The 26377-nt window shown below is 41.2% G+C and overlaps 1 protein-coding gene across 2 annotated transcripts in view; it reads right to left on the reverse strand.

Annotated features, from left to right (window-relative positions):
- LOC138607479 (protein unc-13 homolog C-like) overlaps positions 1–26377 on the reverse strand; it is an 86462-nt gene that overhangs the window by 35412 nt on the left and 24673 nt on the right. For both annotated transcript variants that reach the window (XM_069680206.1, XM_069680135.1), the window contains exons 11-14: positions 20863–20952; positions 19607–19735; positions 13106–13239; positions 10750–10835 (exon numbers count right to left, since the gene is read on the reverse strand). In XM_069680206.1, coding sequence (XP_069536307.1) covers positions 10750–10835; positions 13106–13239; positions 19607–19735; positions 20863–20952 — 439 coding nt within the window. The remainder of the gene's footprint in view (positions 1–10749; positions 10836–13105; positions 13240–19606; positions 19736–20862; positions 20953–26377) is intronic.

Below are 26377 nucleotides of genomic sequence, written 5' to 3' on the forward strand. Positions count from 1 at the left end.
CCGCACGCTGTGATTGATGCAAACGATTAAAGCGGGACACGGCGATACAGTAGCAGCATGTAAATAAGGTAACACAAGGTGAAGCTCTGACTGTGCACTGAGCATATACTGTATGTGTGTAAACACCAGGTTTATATTTAATGCATTGTTTTTTTGGACAAATTGTTGATTGATTCAAAGACAATTAGTAAAGATCAGATTTAATCATAAAAGGGGTTGGGGGTTCACATTTCCATACTTGCATAGCAGGGCTCCAGAGTTTCTTCCTCTGGAGCCTCTATGTTTTATTACATCCATAGTATAAAGTAGCCAAAAGTATTATATCCATGACTGAAATGTGGGGTCAGATGTGTTAACCTGTTTAAAGTGATTCCTTTAATTGCTGCCGCTAGGAGAATCTGAAAAAGGTATGAATATCTGGGCAGTTTCTGTGAAATCCCTCCATCAGTTCCTGGAAGATGAAAACCCAATCTTCCCTGTTATGTGTGCTGTTCTATAAGAGCAAGCGAGATTCAGAACAGATGTCCTCCAAAGTCTTTAGAGAGATTTCTAGTTGTAATTCTGCTTCCAGCTTGTGATATCATTGTTAATCCAAGCCACCATAGGTTTTAAATGAAGTAAATGGTTTTCAGATTGAAGGAGCATGTTGTACATTTGACATGGGGAGTTGTAGAGTTTTAAAGAGAGGGTATTATGCTGTTTCACATTTTAAGACATATATATAATGTTACAATGTTGGATGTTCACAGTAAACGTGGGTGAAGTTTCAAATCTGTAGGTAAAAGTATGTTGGAGTAATCTCCAGGCTTCTCAGCTCAGTCTGCAGGCTGCTGTGAACGCCAGCTATCACACAGTTTTCTCTACAGGCCTTTGCAGGCTTCGGAGAGCCGGCCAATCAGAAGAAAGTGGACTTGTAGGGGTGGGGTTTCTTAAAGGGATAGAGCTGACTTAGTCGTTTCAGGCAGAGGCTGTATGACCCCTCGGGTCTGGTGCGTTCTGTCTGTGCCGCGGTTCTGGTCCATCAGACGAGCGCTGGCCTAGGCAGCTGGATTTGCGAGATGGCGAGAGAACTACATTATTGCGTGAGAATTGCGAAATCACACGGTAACATTAATGTTAAAACAGAGCATCACACAAACAACAGTTCAGTTTGTACCTCCAAGGTTGATTATCTGCTCATTTGGACATCATTATGTGATTTCTGTGCTTCTACCATGGGTGACTTAAAGGTGTTTCCAAGATTTCAGTGTGTTGATGTTAAAAAACAGAAAAAACATGAGTCCGGCCTGTACATGGTGTTTCATTTTAAAATGACTCAATGCTCTATGCTGTATTTGTGTCCGACTTCCTGTTTGGAACGATCTGCTCTGTTCAGCTTGACGCCTGCTTGAAGCGGCCTCCGTCAAAAATAGACTCTGCGCGTATCTTTAGCAGAGCAGAGCAGAGAGACGCTTCTGGGACGCGGTGGAAACAGACCATGGTTGCTGTGGGCAGGCAAGCATTGATTTGAATGGGCGCGATCAACTCCGGAGGTTGCGGCGCACACGGAACACACTTTGAGGGTGAGGGCCTGCTCAGAGCACCAGTGTGACAAAAATGATGAGTTTTTTTTTACTGTAAATTATGCTAAGCTGCTCCACAGGTATCACAGAGTGAAACACGAAGCTTGAAATTAGCATAATGCCCCCCCTTTATGGCTAATTCTTGGCTGATTTCCTGCAAAGTGAAGCTAGATTTCAAGCAAACCAACATGGAAAATATTTCTTTCTGTATTGGAATAGGGATGGGCAGAGTGATCTTGGGAGGAATGGATTATTTAGGATGACCATCAGGTAAAATTTTCCTTTTAATCGTGATTTTCTCTGAATGAGTTGGGATGTAGAATTTTTCAAGTAGTGGGCCTGTGTGGATAACCATACTTCGCCTGACAAAGACTTTATTAGTGACAGGCCCTGTGATTGGCAGAGCTTTTGAACAGATAATTAGACCGGCGGAGATCATAATTATTAATCATAACACCCATCTTGTTTGTATTCCACATCCCACTTCATATATAAAAGAAGTGTCGTGTGTGCTTGGGTGTGCTCTCATTACAGCACATACATCATCCAGCATTACAACCACGCCTATGAAACATTGTCTGTGTGTGCATGCCTGTCTGTGTGTGTTACATTATGCTCATCTGTGTATGTACGTGTGTCTTTGCGTCCCGCTGGTGGTAAACAGTGTGGGCTGTCCTGAGGGAGGAGTAGGCTCAAGGTCCCTGGTGAGGATGTCATCTTGTCTGACTCAGCCCACAGGGAGGCACAAACCCACACGAGACTCACTCACTCTCTGCCTCATTGATTTAAAAGCCGTTGATATTATGATAAACTGTGGACGTTCGCCAAAGCATTTCCATCCCACAGTTACCATTCAGTGGATATATATCTATAGGAGTGGCAGTGTGTTGTTAGACAGATTTGCTGGAGACAAAAGACTGGAGGTCCAGCATGGCAGCTGAGGCCAGTATAGTTCTCTCTGTGACATAATTCCTTCATCTTGGCTTCTGACCCAGTTCTGTCAAAGGGCTTCCTAAGCTGAATCAAAGGGGCCTACTGACACAGCTCTGCTATAACACCAGAGCCCACTGAGACACTAACTCAGGTTGATGTGACATATAACCCAGTAGGAAACAGACAAACTTACAAACACAACAGCCCACCCTGTTTCTGTAAAGTGAACAACCATTTCTGTGTAATGTTTTTAATCATCTACACTCTTGTTTCATCAATATTATTTTCATCAACTTTATGAAAACAAATTCATCAAGATAAAATGTTTTAGGGATTTCTATAAAAGAGGAAACTTACAGAGCAATATTAAAACATTTAACAATTTCCAACAGAAAAGCTTTTACACTCGAAGTCTATCCTTTCTAACTCGACCGACAGAATGAATTACCTTTAATAGAGAGAATGTATTAAGCATTTATAAGATCTGCGCTGACGAAATGCTCCACCTGCACGGCTCACTTAATGCTTTATAAAGTCATTAATACAAAAAGCCATATGCTGTTAGCTGAGGCACAGAGGAATCAGAATTGATTGTGCAGTACTGAGCTAAAGATTGCAATAAAGGCATTTGAGACTAACAGATTGAGAGCAGCCTAGCTTATTAAAATCACACTGCAGGACAACACCCAACCTTTAACCAGCCCCCTAAACAACATCTTTCTGTGGAAACAAAACTCCCCTTGAAGAGGTACATTCATTGAAATTCAATTAAAATATTCTATGGGGTGAAGCAGTTCCAACAGGCTGAAGATGAGTTAATGGGCTGCTGGAGCATTGGATCTTTAATGATATGCTCCAGGCTCCGCAGCCATTAAACAGCTATACAGTGGATATACAGCATGTACTGTAAGACTTCATCACACACACACAAGTGTTCTGAAGTCTACAAGTGACACTACTTTATCTCGACTGAGTTAGGAACTCTAGCCTAGCATCACTGGACCCATTTATAAATGGTGGGAAAGAGTAGTACTCTCAATTTATTTCTGATTTCCGGGGGGTGTTTCCATCAGGCGCAGAACAAAATGACTCTGGACGCTACAATCAGAGCAGCGAAATGTCAGACTAAGCGGTGGGCTTCGAGACTAGGTAGGTAGTTTTAATATGCAATTTATATGGCTTCTATTTCAATGACATACTTTTGGTACGGTATAATTTAGTAGCTAACGCTTAAATTGTATGCAACCCTGTCTGTCCGTGGTCATCAAAAATAATGATGATGAATGATAAGAGTCAGTATCATGTAAGTTATGTTAAATATGTGAATGAGAGACTGATAACAGTTACAGCCAAAGTTATTCACACTCTCACAACCTCTTCCTCCTTCTTTTCTACATTTCTTCTCTCTTTTCTCTTCCCTCCTACCTCTCTCGTTCTCTCTTGCTTTCTCCCTCTCACACATTCGGAGATCCACACAGAGATGCTAAAATTAGCAGCATCCATTTGTGCACCAGCACTGGCACCAGAGGCCTCGGAGCAGGAAGCAGAGAATGCATCAAAGACTTCATTAAGTAATGCACATGCACATGTGTGCACACAGACACACACGACTACAGCATCCTCTTTTATTCCCATTCATTCTTTCTTTCTTACGTGCACAACTACACACACACAAACATGCCTGCACACACAGGCGCACAAACAGAGAAGCGCAGACCGACGAAAGAGGACACTCTGACCCGCCTCCTTCAGTCTCTGTCAGCCGCCTTGCCAGCTCTGTAAGTCTTGTTATGTAAACAGGTCAGGTCACTCCGAGTTACTTCCATTTGTCTGAATTAGAAAAACAGGCAGCAGCCTAGACTGGCTCAGTTTACCTCCTCCTATCACCTCACTATTGGCTTCCATTGAGTAAAATAACAAGCACGTCATGCATTAATAAGAGGATATGCACATACACACAATATTAAAGCTGTACATACACATCCCACTGTGTATAGCATGTACAGCTTAAATATTTCAGCCTGCATTTGTGCAATTTTTGCAGCTTAACACATACACGCACATACACATAGGGCTGGGTTTACGAAATAGATTTTTCCGATTCTAATCAATTCTCAATTGAATGACGCAATATCGATTAATAAATCCCGAGATCGATCTTTAAAAATATGTGTAAAAACGGTCACGTGTCTGATCACTCACGTTTCTGAGCACTCCTGAACACAGCACGACTCAGCGCATCCCCTTGAAACACGGCAGTGAGGGAGACATGCCCGGACTTGTTTACTGCACCTACTACGGAGACATCAGTGATCGCCGACGGACTCTTTTTATCTTGTGTGCGTCCATGAATATGTAAGTGAGTTGTCCAGTGATGTTTATGTTACTCTCTGTTAGCGTCGGCTTTGGCCGCGAGTGTATTTTCGGCATGTTGTAATACAGTATGCCTTTCCCTATAACTCTTAGTCTCGTGTGGTGTTGTTCTTCACGCTCGTGGCCAAATCTCGCACAAGTTGAACTCCAGTTCGTTTAATCAAAACCATGAGCCAGATGTTCAGACTAAAAACCTGAAACTGGAAAAAAAGTTCATAAGCTGTCTAATTCATAAAATTGTTAATATTGTGTTGACTGCTGTGTTTGTCATGTTAAATGAAAAGTACATGATGTAACTTCTTTGGGGTCAATTCTTATTGTAAACATTAAAATCTTGATAATGCAGCAGGTTAGAGGTGCATTGATATTGTAACTGAAATACCCCTAACAAAAACTGATATCGAATCAGATCAGAAATGGGATCGAATTGAGAAATTCTTATCGATACCCAGCCCTACACACACATATACAACTGGTAAAAAACTGATCATGTTTGACAGAATGACAGGTAAGAAAGGGTTATACCAATGAATGAAGCCTTGTCACTGATCTTTGTAGAAACATTGAGCCATTATTAAAGTAACTAAATCCCTTGTGGTTTAACCGCTTTCCATTACATAAAACTAATCATGTTCTCCTCTCAGCCCTAACACACACACTCACATGTATGCAAGAGTCTATGACCAGATAACTATAAATATCACTTTGTCATTTAAATTCCATTAAAGTAAAGCAGTCATTTGGGTCATGCTATCTAAAATGCATTTATTACTCTATGAGTCAGTGTTCTCCCTGTGAGTAGACAAACGGCTGCCATCCAGGGCAACATGGGACAATTTGAAAGATGGTGACGCCCAATATGTTACCGTAATGTTTCTATTATACAAAGTATTCCTTCATTTTACAATAATAAATAACCGCAAGCAGGCAAATCTTTTCAGCAGGTCCATTTAGCTGGAGCTGCATGTCAAGTTTTTAAGTAATTAAATATGTCATTTAAATAGTGAGTTATGTAATATTCAGGGACACCTTCCAAGTGACACGTCAGCGATGTATGAAGAGGCACTATGTAACGTTTAGTTGACAGGATAATCAAATATTAATGCCCGTGTATCTTACATCCAGGCATTTTAAAGATCTCCATCATCATCTTCATACTGTGCAACAGAAACACTCCACACTCACATACCGAGGGTATTTAGTGGGTGTAATATGCAGGGTCGATCAATAAAAGTGGGCTCTGCTTTCTAAGTTGCATTTGCACCATCTGTTGTTTATGTGGTTTTTAATCTATACAGTAAAACACATTATGTGGTTTACAATGTGCACGTTCACTCCACAGCGTTTTATGCTCCTTGTCAAACGCGACTCTGACTACCAGCCGTCCCCACCAAAACCAACCCTAGAACTCCAAGAGCCAGTAGGACCAACAAGAAATGAGCAATAATTCATACAAAGTGCTCCTTTGAGGAACATGACAGTCATGTCCTCCTCCTGGCACGTGTCGCTGTGGGCGGGCAGTGATTTACTGACAGGATGAGTCAAGGGGAGGGGGGAGCCGGGGAGGAGGGTCCAAGCTCAAGGAGCGAGAAAGAGGGTATATGTGACTGAGTGCATCCATGATTCTTGTCTCCTTTTGTAACACGGACACCCTCAGGCAAATCAGACACACAAACACACAAACATATACACACACACACACACACACACACACACACACCGCCAAAACCTGCTGTGACAGCAGTCAGTAACACCCTAGGTGGTCACATGTCCAGCTGCCCTGACTCAGATATGCACACATACACGGGCACAACTCTATGTCTCTCTCTTTACCCTTTTATTGATCTATTTTTACGGTGTATATAACCCTTTATCACAGCGGAGGGGCTCATGGTCTATATAGTTATAATAAAACTGTGCTGTTCAGCAAAGACCTTGCAATAATTAAAAGATTATACATCTGTATAGATGCCTCTGTTACGGGTCATCATCAGATCATTGGAAAGAGTTGCAAGTCAGTAGTTTAAAAGCAAACTAAATAAATATGTTGAATCTTTGATCCTGAAACTAATTAAAAAGTGTCCTCCTTCATCGCAACTTGTGTTGTTTATCTAAAAAATAATCATGTCACATAATTTGTTGTTTTATTTTGGCTCCAACTGAATATAAAATGTAGCTTTGTGCGGATGACACGTAATTCTGTATTTATTCGCTAAAACAATAAGATGTTGAATATGTTCTGTCTGTACTTGAAAAAGCATTTGATCTAATTAAAAGAATAAATATCTGTTTTTCTGCTGTGGAAAAGCATCCTTGCTATTTGTGGAGCAATGATAATTTGTTGACCTAAATCGTAAATATCTTGAAACTTAAGTTCAGCTGTGCAGAACGAACATTTCAGCTCCGTCTTTGTTTGTGAAGCTCCAATAGGAGCAATAATTGTGCATATTAAAACACATTATTTCTTGGAGTTCCCTTCAGTCTCCTCATGATCAGAGCTCTTTGGACTTCCCTCATTTCTTGAACCAGATTGCAGGATTACTCAAATCCTCTACACTTAATGAACAGTGTGTGAGTGGGCTGGATTTTGTGCAAAATCTTCTGGTGCATGTTACAACACGAGGCATGCAGTACAGAGGCCACTACTCTCTCAGTAAAAACAGAGACGTGGTTTCAGAGAGGGCTGCATTGCAGGATGATGAAAAAAGGACGATGGAAGAATCATTTTAAAAATGCTTTTTCTCTTAAGGGCAGACAAAAAAGATAACAGCATCTGGTTTGTGGCAGAAGGCAATGTAAGCGCCACTACTAAAATACAGGCTACTGCTGCCTCCTTCTGTAAATAATACATCAAGTAATCACAGCCAATTTAACAATGTAGGAAAAGTCTAAATATTACAAAAAACATGAAAAAACGTTTGGATTTGTGATTTACTGTAAATCTCAGTTTACATTATTCAGACATCTTCTCATTGCTTTATGGCTGCTCATAACCTCCCCACAGAAACACATCCATCTGTGCACATACACCTACGAGTCTCCACGTCTCATTAAAATATGATGCATGGGCACATTTATATGCATATATACAGTACACACTCTGTTTCCAAATAGTAGATCACAGTTAATGCCAACATCATTTACAAAATAATACTGTATGCACAGAATCTATACACTTTCTATATGCAGGTGTGTGCATAAAAGGTAGCAAGGTATCCCTTGGCACCTGGTTACCATAGCAACTCAAGATGGCTTAGCACAGAGAGAGCAGCGGGCATGTTTGGTGTAAATGAGGATAAATCACCAATAAGCGCTGTTGAATTTTTCTCTCTGTTTTGTTTGGCCTTTTCGCTTGCACGCAATCTAAAGTGCATTCACTATTTTCAACCTCAATCTCTTTCTTTATATTTTTTTATTTTCAAACTCATTCTGATCGTAGCTTGTCCTATCTCTTCTGCCATCATTACGCATCAAATATCATGCCCTCTGTCATATAACACTTTGGTTGTTAATATGTTCAACTTGGATAGACCAAGATACAGTTACAGCATCTTTTAGCGTGGCCACAGGTAAAGACACCAAACAATCCCTAAAGTATGTGGTGTATAATACTTGCTCTGGTCTGTTCTACAAACTTTATCAAAGATAGTAATCTTATCCACTGCAGTCAAATACAAAACAACATTATGTCCTACATAGCAGAAAACAAGCATTTGTCCAGAGAAAATTGGAAACAAAATCGGCGCCAAAAGCAAGAATAGTTTTGTGACCATGAGCACAGTGGGCGCTTATGTGAAACGGCTTGATTTCTGGGCATTACAGCTCTAAAATTGCTTTAAAGAGAAATGATCATGGCAAACTTCAGCTGACAACAAACTCAGAGAAAAATTCACAAAAAGTCATAACTCAGGTACTACCCTGCTGAATCCTTAAGTGCGCGCACACACACACGCACACGCACACACACACGCACGCACACACACACACGCACAAAGCCTTTTTAACATTCATTCACAACCCCAGTCCTATTAACTCTCTTCTGCATTCCGCCCTCCCATCGTATATCCTGCTATCTTGGGGATTTGATCCAGAAGCCTCCAACCTAAAAAAACAGCCTGTTCAATAACCTCCAGGAGGCATTTGTGCCTTTTGGGACGTGAGCTGGAGATAGAGGGGGTGGGGATTGAAGTCAGAACCCACGTTAAAGGGAGGCACATCTGTCTTCCTGCCAGCAGAGGAGATCTAAGATGCATTGCTTGATCACTGTGTGTCTCTGCCGTCTTTGAAAAAAGACCTACTCACATTGACAAAATGAAAAACTACTGAATATAAGAAGTGTACTGAATGTGAGTTACATTTTGTGGGATATTTACTGTTTAGGTTTTGGCACAACAAGGCTGCTATGAACTGATAGATTTACACTTTAGGTAATTAGTGATAGTGGAAAATCACTGATTGATTATTTTGGTTGATGCCAGGTTACAGCTTCTAAATCACTTTCTTTCATATTGTGCAAAACATTTTTCATGTCCTCATCCTGGGCACTGCAGGGAATATTTCGTATACACTAATTCCATTATACAGTTAAGTAAGGAAATATAAGTTCAACGAAAAAAAAAAAGTAGTGCGACCCTTCGTCGTGGCTTCTGTGTGAATTCAAACCAATGACTATATTGGCGGGTTGGGCCGCTGTAGCCACTTCCACTAACCATAACACACACTTCAATTACGTTGGCGTATAACAGCAGAACAGTTTCTTTGTGTTGGTCTGAAGCAGATGTTCACAGATATGAAAACTTCAATGACTGTAGTGATTGTTTTAGTTACATCTCCTCTCGCTGTTCCTCCTCTACTTGGCTAATCCAGAGCAGATCGACTGCAGGAGCCGTATTGGTCAACAGAGCTGTCAATCATCCTTTTGACAGCATCAAATAGCTAATTAAAAATACACCTGTCAGAAAGATGAACACTTGGATGTAAATCAGCATGATAAGAACTAGCTATAATGACAGAAACCACATTTGAGAAACATGTATTTGACGTGTATTTTGATTTTATAGTTTGACTCATGTCCCATCTGTTAACATGGAGGAGGCCTTATGACCTATACTGCAGCCAGTCAGCAGGGGGCGATAGAGATGATTTGGCTTCACTTGTAGGGAGCTGTCATGTCGTCCATCTTTTATACAGTCTGTGATTCAAACAGTTTGACTCACTAACTACCTACTACTTACTTAAAGTAATGGACCAAAAAGAGGCCCACTAGCTACTCGTTTATATCCAATAAACACATCTCTCTAATACTGAATTGTAACGACATTAATCCTTAATTTCCCAAAAATCAACAAAAAGTAAACTGTCTATTCTTTGGAGACTTTCCTCCTGTCATTGGCCACAATACAGGAACACAATCAGACACAGAGTTGCACACTAAAACACAAGCCTGAGCATCCGGCCTTTTTTTAATAGCCATTGATTAATTTTTTATCTCCATTAACAGAGGTTCCAGTTTCTCTATAATGATCGATACAGTGGAATCAGGGATGTGTAATGTAGATAGGGAGTAAAGCTGACCACAGGCAGACACAGTCGATGATAAAACAGTGTGACACCAGCCAATAAACAGCACTCAGCTACAGGGAGGTAAAACACAGTAACGCTTGGGTTACACTAGTACTAACTGCTTATTCGTAAATAGCTAACACGTAGTTACACAATTGTAGCTACTAAGGCTGTTGTGTTTCATGTTGTAGAGTGTAACCTCTTATTTTCAAAAGCACTCAATCAATGCATCTCATTTATCTTCAGCTCTCACACACACTTACACACGCTTACATGCCCTGAAGCAAGAGATCACTGTCTCATCAGCGCAGTTACTGACCTTCCATTGCATACTTCATATCCAGGGCGAAAAGGTTCCACGTGATCTCGGCGCTGATCTTGCCCACATTCAGCTCCTGTGGAAACCTGGAGGAACGGAAAGGGATTCCAATCAGACTCATTTCCGTATAATGACACGCTCCACTGGGCGGCCTGATGGCTTGGCCCAGCCTGAATCTCTAACAAACGACTTAACAGATGTGCAAGAAGACATGGTTGGTGAATTTCATAATCTAATAATCCCCCGTCAGTGCCAAACCTGGCTGAATCGGGGGGCAGAGTGTAAACGCATGCATGGGGCTTAAAGATGAGAATAAATGTAGGAGGAAATGACACAGCACAGGAAGAAGAGGGGGGGAGAAAGAGGGAGGGAGGAGAGGCAGCCTATTTGGCAAGTAATCTGCTATTTTGAATGCATATAGATTTTCAGTCAAAGCTAGAACGTGAGATGTCAATGGTTTAATTATCTGTATCTTCAGACAGTGATGGGAGGACATTTATGGATGACGGGGCCTTGGCCTGTGAAAGGTCAATTTATCTGGAAATGTTTTACTTTAGGTGGAGACCACCCTGTTTCCAACAACAACAAACACATTGGTGCAATTCCTATTGAAACAATAATCATCTGCTCAGCCGGGACACTCTGGCAGACACAAATGCCAAACACACACACACACACACATTATTTCACCCCAACTTTTCACTTCCTTTTATGAAGCAAAGGAACAAACACTTGGACTAGGAGGCGGATTTGTGCTCCCACCGGCAGCTGAAAAACAACAAAATTCCCAGAAACAATCGCTTCCTCTTTCATCTCTATCGGCATCAGAAATCTCTCCACCTCGATTATTTGTCAGCGTCGTCGTGCACCCACATGTTGGACTGCAGGCGAGCCACACAATGAAAACTCCTCACTGCCATAATGAATGTAACATCTGCAGCTGCTGTGCCTGCCTGTGGACGGGTTGAAATCTACGCCTATGTGTTGAAAATAAATGATGTTCTGTGGTTTAAGAATCCACATGATGAGTATTTCTGGAAATAATCCCTAAAGCCTCTTATCCTTTACACTTTAAAAAACAACTGCCTCATCCAATTTTATAATTCCAATCATAAAATAAATTCTGTAGATCATTCTATTGGCGCAAACATTTCTAGGCTTCATTCCCATGTAAATATTTTCAGCACAAAGCAACAGACTGGCATTTTTTTTCCTCCACTGGCAGCAGCTCCCTTTGTTTAAAAAGGCAACAAGTCCACACATGAGTTTACCGTGAAAAAGCACCACAGTGGAAGTTGACCAGGGGAATGTAGAGGAAATGGGCATGAATATTGCAGATCTATCATTAGACAGAGTAGGAGAGAAAGCTCAGGGCATAAACAGAGTGTTAATAAGCATCGTAAATCAGCAAGAAGATGGAGAATAGAAAAAAGGGGGAGGCGAGAGGGTGAGAAGATATATACGAGCGGGAAAGAGCGAGAAAAATATGCTTCATTTTATACTTTTATGGTAAAGCTACAGTCTACTGCTTCAGGGGCTGTAATTTGTTTGATTTTATTAACCAAATCATTGGAAGGACGCAAATACAAATGTCTTGCACCTCCCTGAACACCATCACCACAAACAGTTTTCAGATGAATCTCTAAACTGTTACATAATTCAGCACCGCTGCTTTCTGCTTTTATCCATCCACACTTGGGCTCACCATACAAACAAAGCATTTTTTACTGCTGCCTTCTCTGGCTGCCTCGAAGCCTTCCTGTGCAGCACTGCGCACATTCATGTCGTCACTATCGGTCAATGCATTTCTCTAATTTATAGGAGCTGATGGGCGAGGAGGGTTTTTGTTTTCCTTCGCGTTCTCTTAAAACACATTTAAAAATAACTAATTATGTATGCGATGTGTACATGCCCTTAATAAATAATACAGCACAAATTATATAAATATTAAAATTAAAATGTAAATATTTAATCAGCACTGGCCTTATTAAAGACCAAAACAATTACTTATCAGCAAGTCAGCCAAGTCTGCGACTATGTGGTCACGAACAGTTGTGCATGAACAACAAAGCTTTAAGCTCTAAAGCACGCACTCAAAACTCAGCCTTTCAACATGTGTACAGTGTTTTCAGTGCACTCATCTACTATTGTTTCATATAAATGGACAACACACGTGTAGATTAGGGCTACATGCACATATCATGTTGACACAAGGTTCAACAATTCATGTTTAATGAGAATACCAAGCTGCTGACTGCAGGGGCTGGCAGAGCATCAAGCCGAGTCCACTTTGAACATGTTTTCTATCTGACAGTGTGGTAAGAAGCACGTATGCTGTAATAAATAGAGTACATACTGGTTAATGACTGGAGTGTAAGCCGTCCGGTCCTCATCGATTACAGACACCATGAGAGTGATGAGTTTTGGCCAGAAGTCCAGATTCTTTATCGACGGACCCTGCTCCTCCCGGGGGATGTCCTGCTTCCGGCTCTGCAGGGAAGAAAATTATGGGGGTGAGATTTAGAAGATCTTTTAAGTGCCTAGTCATAATGATAATACAATTTAATTTGGGAAATTGGCAAAAACAATAAGTAGCCTGAGATCTCAAAGAAAAATCCTAGTCATAGTAATGTCAGAGTCATCATAACTTCCTGCCATAACATTACTTATCCACTTGATACTAAACTTTGTTGATTTATAGAGAACTGAAAATGAAGTGAGGAACAGGATGTTAGTGTTCTGGCAGATGTTCACAGTGTGAGGACAATAAAACAAGAATGAGGCATTTTTACTCTTCTTAACTGAGCCTTGTTCATCCAAACCAGGTTCTAAATATCACAATGCTTCAGATCTGCATGAAAATAAGTTTAGTCAGCGTTTTTCTGCAATAGAGTCATCACAGTATGTAATTACAGAATAAACGTCTCATGTAATCCAGCAGCCCTGTATGTAATTTTATTTAATTGCTGCCAGTACCAGTGTTTACTATTGGGCTGTATAGGTAATGCAAACCTTTCCTATACTGCAGATAGTTGACAATAAACACAGTGACCTGCTTGATGAAGAGCTGCAGCCTGCGCAGCTCAAACTCCACATCACAGACAGAGTATTAACTGACGGCTAAGTTATAGCAACATGAGTTCGTTTGTCTGCACTGGAAATATATGTACTCTCGTTGTTAGTCTGAAGTAGCTGTTTAACAAGTGTTTGCTGCCCACAGAATTCTGGGTCTTGTAGTATTAAACAGCATTTGGTGATTACTCTTGCAATGTCAGGTGTCACCAACCACCCAGGCCTGAAATCTACAGGATTAAAACGTTTGAGTTCAAAAGCATTATCACATTGCAGTAGCCGGGGTTATGTATGAGGGAAATTTGCAGCAGAAATCTCTGCGGTTTTTCCCAGGGTGAAAGGTGTTGGATCTTAAATCTCTCACTGACTCCACCATCTGTTCACCCCACACTGAGAGCAACCACACTGATTTCAGTCAGCTAGTAAGTGTCACAGTGTTTAGCATTGCCATGAACAGCTTTTACGGAAAATGAAACCGAGTGCAGATACTAAAAAAGAAAGCAGCCATACTGACAGATCTGCATCGTATACAGAAATGACGTATGCGAACCCAAGTGTGCCTAAGCAAACAATGACAAATGTGTTTATTTATAATTGAAAGGAAATAGCACATTATCTATTATGTAAATAATATCATGTAAATATGCTGGACCTGCAGTGCCTGGCAAGTTGATGTCACACAAATAAACTGACTTAACTCAGGGGCAAAACCTCTAAAGAGGAAGCAATAAACATTCTCTCATTTGTGTATTTAACTGTAAAACTAAATGTATGTTTGGTTAATAAAAACAAGTTAAAGATTAAACATGTTCAAAGCAGTTACTGAATAATTTAGGTTGTATTATTATTTAACAACCCAAAGCATATTGACTTTGGTGCAGCACAGAAAGGAGATGTTGAAGTGAGAGAGCTGGAGAAACGAGTTAATTCATCATCAATACGATCCTTAGAATCCAATCAATTCCAACAATAATCAACTTGTACTTCTTTGTTTTAAGTATCTGCTAATGTATGGGATGTAATCTGCCGCATGTCTTGCTGGCATTGCAGATGGGAGATCTCCAGAATTTAATCTCACAGGAACAAGAAGCAGAGAGACGGCTTACTGTTGAGTCAATGCAGGATTCACCACTTTCATCATTTGGGTTTTAGGGCTGCAAAAGTCTATCATCCTGCGTGCTATCGTCATGAAAACAGATTACTACTCATTCCATGGGAGGTTACATCCCAGGAATCATATTGATCAAATACTCGTGAATTTCTCATTTGCATATTCGCTTATGTTTGCTACGTAGCAGAACATGAAAAATGTACCAGTCTCCAATTTTTGTAGCAACAGGGAGGCAGCCTGAGCATAATCTGTACCACAATCTTTACTCAAACACTGTGTTGGGACATGCAATTTAAGCTGGATGCATTTAATCATGCAAACAAAAGAATAAATCATCAACAGCATGCACTGCTAGAACCCGTTCGAATTGTTGAATGTGCTCATAAATTAAGGCGAGCAGCACCACAGACAGATTTGCTCGGTCAATTACTCATGAAATTCAACATATTGAGAGATTCACAAGTGATTACCAGTGGAGAGAAAATTAGTCTAAGTCATGTGATCAATTCTGCCTCTAACTCATTGTTTATGAAATCAGAATAGTGATACTTAGTTCAAAAAGAAAGCTTAGGCGGGACATCTCTGGGACACAGAAGATGCTACTGCATGCAGGAAGGTACATTTCTGCTAAATTGTAGGCATGAATAATGAATAAAGTCTCTCTGCAGGAGGTGAGTCAGCTATGCAAAAACCAGCCTGTACGTGTATCTGTGTGTATGTGTGCGTGCATAGCTGTATGCATGTATGAAGGACACTGAAGGTTGTGTCATCCCCACTAAATTGGAAGCCGTATGCAACCCACTAAAACCTGGTGCAGACTCCCTCTGCTCATCTGTATTCACCTCAAGCAGGTACAAACACATTGTTAAAGGTGATTAAGTAGCCTGCTGCCTTTTTACAGACAACAACCGACCCATGGGCTTTACTCTCAGTCGTACTGGGAGGTGGGTACTGTACTGAACAAAGAGCGCAGTGTACTTCCACTTCCTCCAGTGCTCGAGCGGTGGGGGCACGAGCAGAAATATTCAAAGTAGCGTTTCACTCCTCTACAGGGTAGCTAGTGGTTTATGTTTATGGTTTAGTACTCTCAGTCCTTGTGTGGGAGAAATCATCATTAGCATACTGGCTCCTCATCAATTCTCACAATGTGACACAAATTACAGAGACACTGATTAAAGGATGTTTTCAGAGAATGTGATCAAATTCCCAAGATAAAGAGCAGTGGGTGGATCTGAAGCTCTGGCAATGCATGTGTGGAAATAGGTTGTATGTGTACATATTATGCACATGTGGATAAATACACCCAGGAATCTGAAAACAAACAGTGTTCTTTAAACCGACCATTTGTGTATTTTTGGCAAATAAGATGTCGTCAGTGACGGAGATTCTTATCAAATCCTTTGAACCGCTTGCTCAGTAACACGTAGAGTAGCCTTCTCGCTCCTCTGCGGCTCTTCTGCACAGCGGATCCCTGCCTGCACACGCCTTTTAACCATCACAAACCTCCCTCTTAAAAACCAGATCGCTTATAATCATCTGTCTACTTATGCATTTATATTTGCATTATGCATAATAATGTGCATACATGTGTATATTATTTCATACATTTTCAAGTCTGCTCTGTGCACGATCATTGCATTTATGGCTGTCTTTCCTTTTGCCCTTTCCCTATGAATCCTTTGCCCTCTTTTTATTTCCCCCCCCGTCTTCATCTTTTTAAAACCCTCCCTTTCCTGCCAGGATTTAAGAAACTGTTAAGCTAGAATCCCCCTGCCACCCTCCCCCCAGACATTTTACGCCCAGGCAGAAGCAGAGAGCTTTGTTGTTGTGTTATGCAAGAAGCCTCGTTGTTGCGGAGATATTTCACTGCCTGCCTGGCCACCATGTCAGCTCTCGTGTCGCCGCACTCACTCAACGTTAGCAACTGGAGAATTGGGGTCTGTAATGTGTCATTCCCGCTGAGTAAAAGGCTACCTGGTATATGTAAACATAATAATTTATAGTCGCAGAGAGGTTTGCTTTGGTGTGAAGCTGATGTCTTTTTCTTCTGGCGTGAAGGAAACATTGATGGAGAGGCTGTCACTTGTGAAACTGTGGTGGACGAAGATGTAATTAGCCGAAGCGTCTATCTCTCTGCTTTGGTAATTGCTTACAACCCCTCAGGCTGTTTAAACAAAGGAAGCTTATTATTCAACTTTTGAGCCGATTGCACCCATTATCGTAGCATACATTATTTTCTGTGGCGAGGAGGCCATTCTCCTTGGGAAATAAACCGTAAAGTAATCAGGTGCAGCTGCCTGTTGCCTGATTATTACCCAGGAGAGGCCATCGCAGGTAAACTGGCACATGAACATCTTCATGTGATCACAGAAGCAAATATAAACTGAGAACTGAGTGGTGCTGTGTTTCTTATAAATGTAGTTAAATGAGTCTTGATATGAGAACGTGCCTCCAGCTGGAGCTACATCCTTCAGGAGGCGGTACATGTACTTATTTTTGGTGCTCATACATTATCCATCCGGACACTTAAAAGCCAAAAGAGCCCTAAGACGGTGGTTTGTATCAGGTAAGTGCTGTCTGATGCTTCACTGCTTTTATGTGACGCTTCACCCTGGACTCCCTCTTTCTTAGAGGGTTGAAGTCCTTCGTGCAAAGTTTGCAATCGTCATGATGTACAATTTTACTGTCAGACAAACGTCAGGCATAATATATAGATTATTGACTTCAAGCTCAGCTGGGCTGGATTGATATTTTTCCGGCATTGTAACACATCAACACAAAGCACATGAAAGATCAAAGAGAAGGTGTTATATAAGCTTTATGACAGGCTGAAGGTGATACCTGAAAAGAGGTGATACCTGAAGGGCCTTAAAATAATATCTGTATTCAATATTACTAACCAACTAGACGGCTGTTTTTTTCAGGTACTCTCCTACATGAATGTTAAGAAGCTACATCATCAAGCTTTAACTGCTAACTCTTTGCAATGATGCGGGTAGTCGTAAGAACTAAGTGTTAGCTACATTTACCAAACATTGCAGCATAGCCCTCATGCAAATTGTGGACTAGGACAGCGTTGTTAAGTGCATTTACACGTGTTGGACCAAGAGTTTGACACAATCAATCTTTTGGTTTGTAGCTATCTTGGATCCCATCGGCTATAGTCTGACGACGATGTAGCCTCTGGGGACAACGCTGAACATGCCGGGCGTGTAGCCAGCGGTTAGCATAAACAGCTTCCAGTCAAGATTTCATTTCCACGTGCTGCAGCGTGTACAGAAAAAGAAACCATTTTTCATTTACTTTAATCAACTTGCCTTTGTTTCAACATCATGATGCAGATTTGTAAAAAGTAATAATGCAGCTTTGTCAGGTCTGTCCTCGAGAGGAAAAGAAAACTACTTTTAAAAAGCTCGTTTGTTGAACAGAAGTCGGATCAATCATTTCTGATGCATTCGAGGAAGTCGGGAAATCCGAAAGGCTTTCGTGACACCGCGTCAGGGAATTTCTCTCAAGTTGAATTTTTGATCTACAATGGATTGTTAGCGGTTAGCATGCAGATGTCTGTGTATAGAGATTCATAAGAAGGTAAATCGTTGACAGATAGCTGTTGATGGGAGCCGGGATGTCATTACGTTTTCCCTGCACACACACCACAGTCTGCTGATGCGTGTTTGGTCAATATTACTCTGACTACAAGCGTAGTACAAACGGAAACCAGAACACTTGCCATCCCTAAAATCTACGTCAACAGATTCTACATTTCTATGTAGAATCTGTAAATAGAGATTAGGTTTGTAGGGTCAATTGTATGTACCCTACCAGGCAAAGGTCTCTGGTCTCTCACCTCCCAGAAGTGCACTGTGTCAAGTTTGTATTATCTCACGCAAAAAGTTATTGAGTCCAATTGGATCTTGGAACAACACTTCCTGTGAAGCCTTCGGGCTTCTAGGAGTGAAATCAGACGGCAGGAAAGACTGGTGACAAAATTGTCTCAAGCCAAGCAAATTAACTATTCACCAGCATTCAAAGTCATTGATAAATATACCATAACTGTACAACAAAAAGAGTGCTACCAAATCATATCCCGACCAGCTTGGAAAGCTAGAAGCACCAGTGCTATATATTTAAGTTAGTCTGCAGCCCTGTACTCTCTCTGCAGGATATTGCATTGTTCAAAATTGTATCTCAATTTCTTGAGTGTTTGTTTACTCTGAATGGGCCAGTCTTTGTCTGGTTTATGGCTTTCAAGCCCAGGGAAGCCATAACAAAAACAAGCGTAATGAAAGAAACAAAATTAACACTAAAGCTGAACACATAGCAGACAAATCCCCGACTAGAACAGGGGTGAACAGATGCATTCTGAGAGGCAGACGGCGCTCTGATACGAGAACAATGCAGAAGGCTTTATTTTGTTTGGACTCAAATCTTAGACTTTGAGATTTGAAGGGTTCAAGACACATAAGAACTAAATCCAGGTGAGAACTCGTTGAGTGACACGTCGTTTAGTGTCACTAAACTGCAATATGTGATGTGAGGAATACAGAACTCTCAACATTTAATTCACTTTGTGATGAGACTGAAAGGAAACTGTGTCTGTACCCCTGCAGCGGTCAAGGCCTGATGAGCTCAAAAGGTGGATTAATTACGGTCCAAGGATGTGAAACTGCTTACCTGGTCGAGGAGTTGGTTGTATAGTTCATGACAGTTATCAAAAATGTATTTGTATGTAGAGTCCAGGCACGCTTTAACGCAGTCCTTCACGACCATACTGGCTCTTGGTGGACTCTGAAGCTCTTGTACCTGCACACAAAAAATACACACACATTTATGACTGGGTTGGGTGACAGTTACTTTGTCTTGGCAGCACCACTCACAAAAATCTGATCTATCCCTTTAAGAACAAATGTAATGTGTGAGTTTAAATCACGGGGTATCTGGGCGCTGGTTTAGCTCAGTTGGTAGAGCAGGCTCCTCATGTACAGAGGCATAGTCATGGATTTCAATCCAAGGTACCATCCATCAGTGCAGTGATAACGTAATGATATCATATTACATGTTTGAAATATTAATTCAAAGATATCACTTGTGGAAATGGGAAAACCTTCTCGCATCTATTATGTATATTATAATTGACACGTGGCCAGCCTGGCATTAAGGAGAGTGTGCAGTACATCATGTAGTACCAACGTAGCTCCTGTATGTGAGCAACGGTGTGTATACATTGTAAAGCTCAGCATTGGCACGGCACAGACTGAAAGCTTTGATAACCTAAAGTGACAGTTTTCCTTCCTTGCTCACAGCTGCCATCTTAGCTATGCCTCAGCGCTCCACTCTACACCCCCACTCCCGCCCAAAGAGGGCTGAATGGAGCCGAGCTTTTCATATAGTGGAAGACGAATCAAGTCAACGCATACTGTTGAAGGGGGGAGGGAGGGTGGAGGAAACAAGACAGAGCTGGGAGCTTTTTAAACAGCATGCAGGTCAACATACATTACATAAAGACAACTCCAGTGCACAAGCTCGCAGTCAAGAAATAGGGCAACGATAAATCCTGTGGATTTGATTGTTGTTGAGGGAGACATGATTTCTAGAATTATGAGTTTGAATTGATTTCACTTTAATGTGAACGTGAATAAAATCAATCTGAGTTTGTGTTTGTAATTGAACGTTGAGATTTTACAGCCATGACCAGTATTAACGGTGTCTCAGCCACTCAGTCAAAGGCACTTCTGTGATAAAAGCTTATAAATGACATATATTTTAGACGTCTTCAATAATTAGCTAGTGCTGCGCTTGATCATCATTTATTACAATGTTTATGTTTCTTTCAATTCCGCTTAAATTGAGTGCCATAGTCCCCCATCAATACAGCCTACACACGCTCCCTCATACACAAACACACACACACACACACACACGCGCGCTACCTTCATCCTGAAGAAGGTGATGCTGGTCAGCAGATCAACAGTAGACTTCAGATCTTGGAGACGCTCCGGGTTTCCAGCAGGGAAATTATCCTGGAGAAAGAGAGAGAAGAAAATAATATGAGGAGAGAGGACGTCTTGTTGAAAGCAGCCTTTTAACGTCACACACCCCCACCCACCACATCACATCGTTTAGGCCAAAACATTGAAATTGATTACAGAGCAACGCCCGGCAATCATAACGAAATGACTGTCTGTCTAATCGTTTAGTGGACAAGGGAGGTCTCTGCTGATGAAAACCTCTATTTCGGGGCCATGAAGTCATCAGGCGGTGCAGAGCAGCGTGACGGGGAGCATATAAAGCCCTGACAGCCCGGAGGAAAGGCATCACTGCCCCATACATTATCCTACTTCTCCTGGCTCAGTGCTCTAATAAAATTTCCCTTCTATACCATGTCAATAATTGCACAATGGAAATTCAGAAAACGGAGCCAAATCTCAGAAGTCTGCAGGCTTGACAGCTCAAAGGTCTGTCTGACATCTTTGAGACAGGAGCAGCGTAAAAGGTTTTTTATTGGGTTGTTAAATTAATCAAAGTGACCATTTTCAAAAGAAGAAAAAAAACACCAGTTTTCTAAAGTTTCTGCTCAACACAACCTAGAGACTGGTCTCAAAATCCCCAACAAAGGTAAACTAAACAACCTCCAGGCAAACAAGCATGACACACATACTGAACAAGCAAATGTGGACCAGTTCTTCTATATTTGGATGCTGATAGGGGAGAAAAGAAAAGAAAATCACTTTTGAGCTGTTTTTCTTGCCCCAGACAAAATGCAGTTTGCATCACTGCCCCTAACATTTCCTCACTTTGTGTTCGGCTTTAAGATTGTATTCAGTTTCAGTTTTAAAATGTGATTTGAGAAGCTATTGCATCCTGTGACACCCAGCCCCCAGAAGACAGCTTCTAATATAAATCCCCAATTAAAGAAAAGAGTTCTCATTCTCATAGCAGTCTCATTCACAGCATGGAGCCCATACTGCAAGTGCCATCGCTCACTACCATCTCTCTCTCTGCTGACACTGAAATTTCTCTGACAATAACCTCACATATCTGCAGCCCTGAGACTCAAGTGAAACCAGCAGCCCCTTTGAAACTTGGATTCATTGCTTCCACTGCAACCTTGAATGTCACCATTTATACTCCTGCTGAAATCACTGTGCTGGAACAGTCCTAACAGTTCAAGATGTATTTGATCTGTGTTTTTGGTTTCAGCGTGTAGGAATTGCAACTTTTATAGGGTGAAACCAATTAAGACTGCAGTGTGACATTGTTGCTGAAAAGTAATTCTGAAAAATAAAGACAGCTGATCCACTGAGACCCCATTTCTCAAGTAATGTCAAACTAATCAGTACTTTCTTGCTTTTCCAATAGAGGCATTAACACCTTTATCTAGGAGAGGAAAATTACACAGAAAAAAACTGCAATTTTCACGACTGCCAGTCTGCTTTTCAGCGATAGTGGGAGTCTCATCTATTGAGTCTAGTTGGTCATGAAAAAATGACAAATTGCAAACACAATAAAATCTGGTATCACATTCTACATATTTATCTGAAAAAATGCTTCAGAGTTTAGCATTTTAAGTCTTATAATTACTCAATACTCCAACGTTGTAATTATGGTGTTTTTAATCAAGTAAAGTCAAGTGCTCATTGACACTGATTATGGTGCAAAGGAGGAAGGCGGGATTCACGCAGATATAAAAACGTCTTCATGCAAAATGATTTCAGCTTCCAATCTAAAATGATATTTAACAACCTGTTCTGTTTGCAGATGGTGCAGGGTGCACAAAGGAGCACTGATACAGGCTACATCTGTTTAAAACAAGAAGCAACTGAACTGAACAAAAATATCAGTTTCAGACAGGGAACCGAGCTCAGGATGCTTGAGTTGGTTAAAGGAGCAGTTCTCCCCTGGAAAAAGCCGCTGTCAGTCAAAGCTGGTGTTCTCTGTAATCGATAGAAGCAATAATATTTTAAATTGGCGCCACAGCTGTGGAGAAAGTTGTACAAACAGCTCGTGGTTTCGCCCATTCTACATTCCTACAACACCCAGCATGCATTGCGCCCCTCCCTCTGAAAGGAACGGCCCAGCGAGAGGCGCTGGACTGAAAAAACGTTTTAGCTGCAGGCAACGACTCAGAGCATCGTCTAAAAAAACGTCGGCCTTCAGTCTACATTTCAAAGCTGACGATTTTGTACGAGATATGACTCAGTCATAAATGTGGAATTTCTGGAAGGGAAAACAGGACTCACTTATATGTGAGTTGTGTTTTGTATTATTTGTATTGTACTGTATTTTTTGGAGCTATCCGGCACTGTAATTTTCTTCAGGATTAATAAAGTATTTTCTTATCTTATCATATTAGACAGCGTTCAAAGGCACCTCTCGGGAAAAATGATTACATTTTAAGTATTTGTTTTTTTCAACTAAACACTGCAGACATCTGAGGCGGGCGTCCTAGATTGAGGAAGTGTAGTTTAGCAAGCTCCCTGGTTTTCCAGGGCCCTTCGTAGAAGCGGATAGCGTCCTCCAAAGGCACAGAGCGAAATAGCATTTTTTTCCTACCATAATGTCATTCGCTCTTCATAAAAGCATGATAAGACTGAGGTTGAAAATCAGCGAACTGGCCCTTTAACATCATGTACTTGTAAACCATTAGGGCATGGCCTACAAAACACAACAAACTGTGAAGCCTCACTATTGCTGAGCAACAGACAAAAGTGATAAATCCTACGCCTTACTTCTAGTAAAACGCAGATCATTCTGACTATTTTCTCTGCAGATCTTTCTTAACGCAGTGACAGTTGTGTAAAGAACTGTGCCTGCCTCTGACTGCCGGTATGTCTGAATAGACCTGGAATGAAAAAGTTCAACTTCATCAGCAGAAAAACAAAGGAAAAAGGGAACAGATTTATTGCCCGGGAGCAGGCAAGCATACTAAAAAAGCAAAGCATCCGTCTCTGAGCCAAAGGTAGAGACAACATCATCGCTGCCTTCCAAAAATGACAGAAAGTCCATTATGAGATGGGACGAGGAGTGAGTGATGCTGATGAGCTTTTAGTTCTTTGTCTTCCTGCTAGTCTTCATTGAATATTACGTTGGGCCAGTGCCTACACAGAGTGCAGGGACTGCTTATCATCAAAACATAAAGGTCAGCATAATCTATTGTCTTCAACTTTAATAACTTTTACCTTTTACCTGGACTTGACAAAAATGTTGTTACTAATCAGCTGATCTTTGTAAGGATAGCAGAGCAGAGGATTTAGCACTAATGCAGGAGTGCACAACACACTGTACAACTGAATGACTACTGTATTTTCACATTGAACTTTCGCTTATATGTCACTTATATGCTTGGTAGTTAAAGTAATGATTTCTAAGATTTTCATTTAAATAAATGTCTGTTAAGTCACTATCTATCGCTGAATGACAATGGTGATTGAGCCTATGGCCCACTCATGAAAGCCTTTGCATTTGCAGTATAGACTGGGTGGCTGTGGCGACATTCGTGGAAAAAATCACAAGCGGCGCCCGGTTAGTGACGCGTTTTCCATCAGCCAGCAGTGGTTGGTCTGCCAGAGAGGGTAGGCGGAGCTAAGCGGCTGCTTTTCCAGTCTCTGCAAGTGTTGCGAGTAAACAGTAACTGATCAAACAAAGAAAAGATCGATGACTACAGATACAACTTCAAAAATAAGTGAAAATCCAAAGAAAAAGAAACAAATTAGATGCTGAGATGAAGGAAAACAGACTAAAAAGGAAAGCGACCGTCCGCGAGGAAAATCAAGAGTTACAACTGTGACAAAGGGAGCCAACCGTGGACGTCACACATGCGACACTGTCTGGATATCTGGGAAGTGTGCTCCAACATTTATTGTCATAGGTACTGCCAAAGAGAACGAAACTGAGATCCCTGAGATTACGACTTTAAAATCTGAAAGGCAACTGCTTTGTTTCCTATGCTCTTTACAGATTACAACTGAAGCATAATGGCAAAACAAAAAATAGCTGCTCAAACACCGGGCAACAAGTGCAGCGAGTTCAGGTAATCATGTGGAAAAGGAGATCACAAGCAGTCATGCACTGACAGGGACTGGACCTCAAACTGCCACAGAAACACTGCACTGGGACCATCCTGAGTAAAGGCATAGGTCACTGAGTGTGTGTGTGGATTTGTGTGTCTTGGATTTATGATGTATAAATAGTAAACTTAATGGATGAGTTTAAGATGTTTGTTGAAGCTAACCTAAAGCTCTAAAAAAGGTGGTCAAACTTGGTGGTCTGAATATAACACAACATGTCACACAGAAAATAACTCTTTTAAACCTTCTGCGCACACATTTGTATTTATGAACAATGAATAACAATGTCCTCCTCACATTTGTGACTCTGACTTCTGTGACTTTTCAAAAACTTTCAATAATTTCTCCTTTTTTTTTGCAAGAGAGAGAGGTTTCTTATCTTCTGCACTCTGTGAAATGTGATACGTGCCCGTCACTTGAGTTTGGCTTTTCACATTGTCTACATTTCAAAGGCTAGCTCCGGATTAGACCAAGTTTGCTCTGCAAAGAAGAAGATTAGCCGGAATACCTGCAACTATGCAGATGCAGCTTTGTTCTCTGAACATTTCTTCCTTCAGAAACTATAAAATTCTTCTTGTCAGCCCTGTGAGGCTGCTTGTTTTCTTTTGTGGCACACTGTGAAATAATTCCAGAAGTATATATTTTTATAAGTGATGGTTTTAAGTTCCATTAACAGCTCAGTGATCCTGAGTGTCAAAATCTTGAAGGTACACGGAACTTCTATTTAATCTCTGTGTTCTTTTTACTGGAGGAGCCAAGAGGAACTTTTGAACTGTAGAAAGCAGCATGTGGTTGTTTGCATTAAGCAACCTTTTCTCTCACAGCCTCCGTTATACTGCGCAGAGTTCTGCTGTAAGAAAACAGCGCACAACTCCCATGGGTGCTTACTGAACAAACATCACTTTATATCAAACTGTCCAAACTAAGCCAACAGCGCAAATCCCTTCACAGCGTGCTCTGAATACTGTGATGATTTTTTTCTCAACCCTGAGAAACCTGCAAATCCCAGCTGGGACAGACTGGCTATACAAGGTGTCACTGTGTATCAGGGCTGTAAGGATAAAGTTTAAAGGGAAGAAACGCATATGTAGCAAAATGTAGAGTGGCAGCAGCACCCTGGTTCTTTCTCTGCTGATTCAAGCTTCTGTTTTACAAAAGCAAACTCAATCTCCCTCAGAATGTCATTATGGGGAAATCCATACGGTGAACGAGTGCTGCAGCCAGATCTGAATCTTATTACTGTCCAATAGTGGCAGGCCGGCTCAGTGGGACGGCTTGAGAAAGTGCGAGAATGAAGGAGGGAGACTATGAACTCTGTGCATGTGTGTGTGTGTGTGCGTGTGTGTGTGTGAACCACTGGTCTGTGGCAGGCTTGACA

This window comes from Semicossyphus pulcher, unplaced genomic scaffold, assembly GCF_022749685.1.
Source record: "Semicossyphus pulcher isolate SPU_LCO1_2020_fin unplaced genomic scaffold, fSemPul1.0.p SCAF_1, whole genome shotgun sequence".
Classification (NCBI taxonomy): Eukaryota; Metazoa; Chordata; class Actinopteri; order Labriformes; family Labridae; genus Semicossyphus; species Semicossyphus pulcher.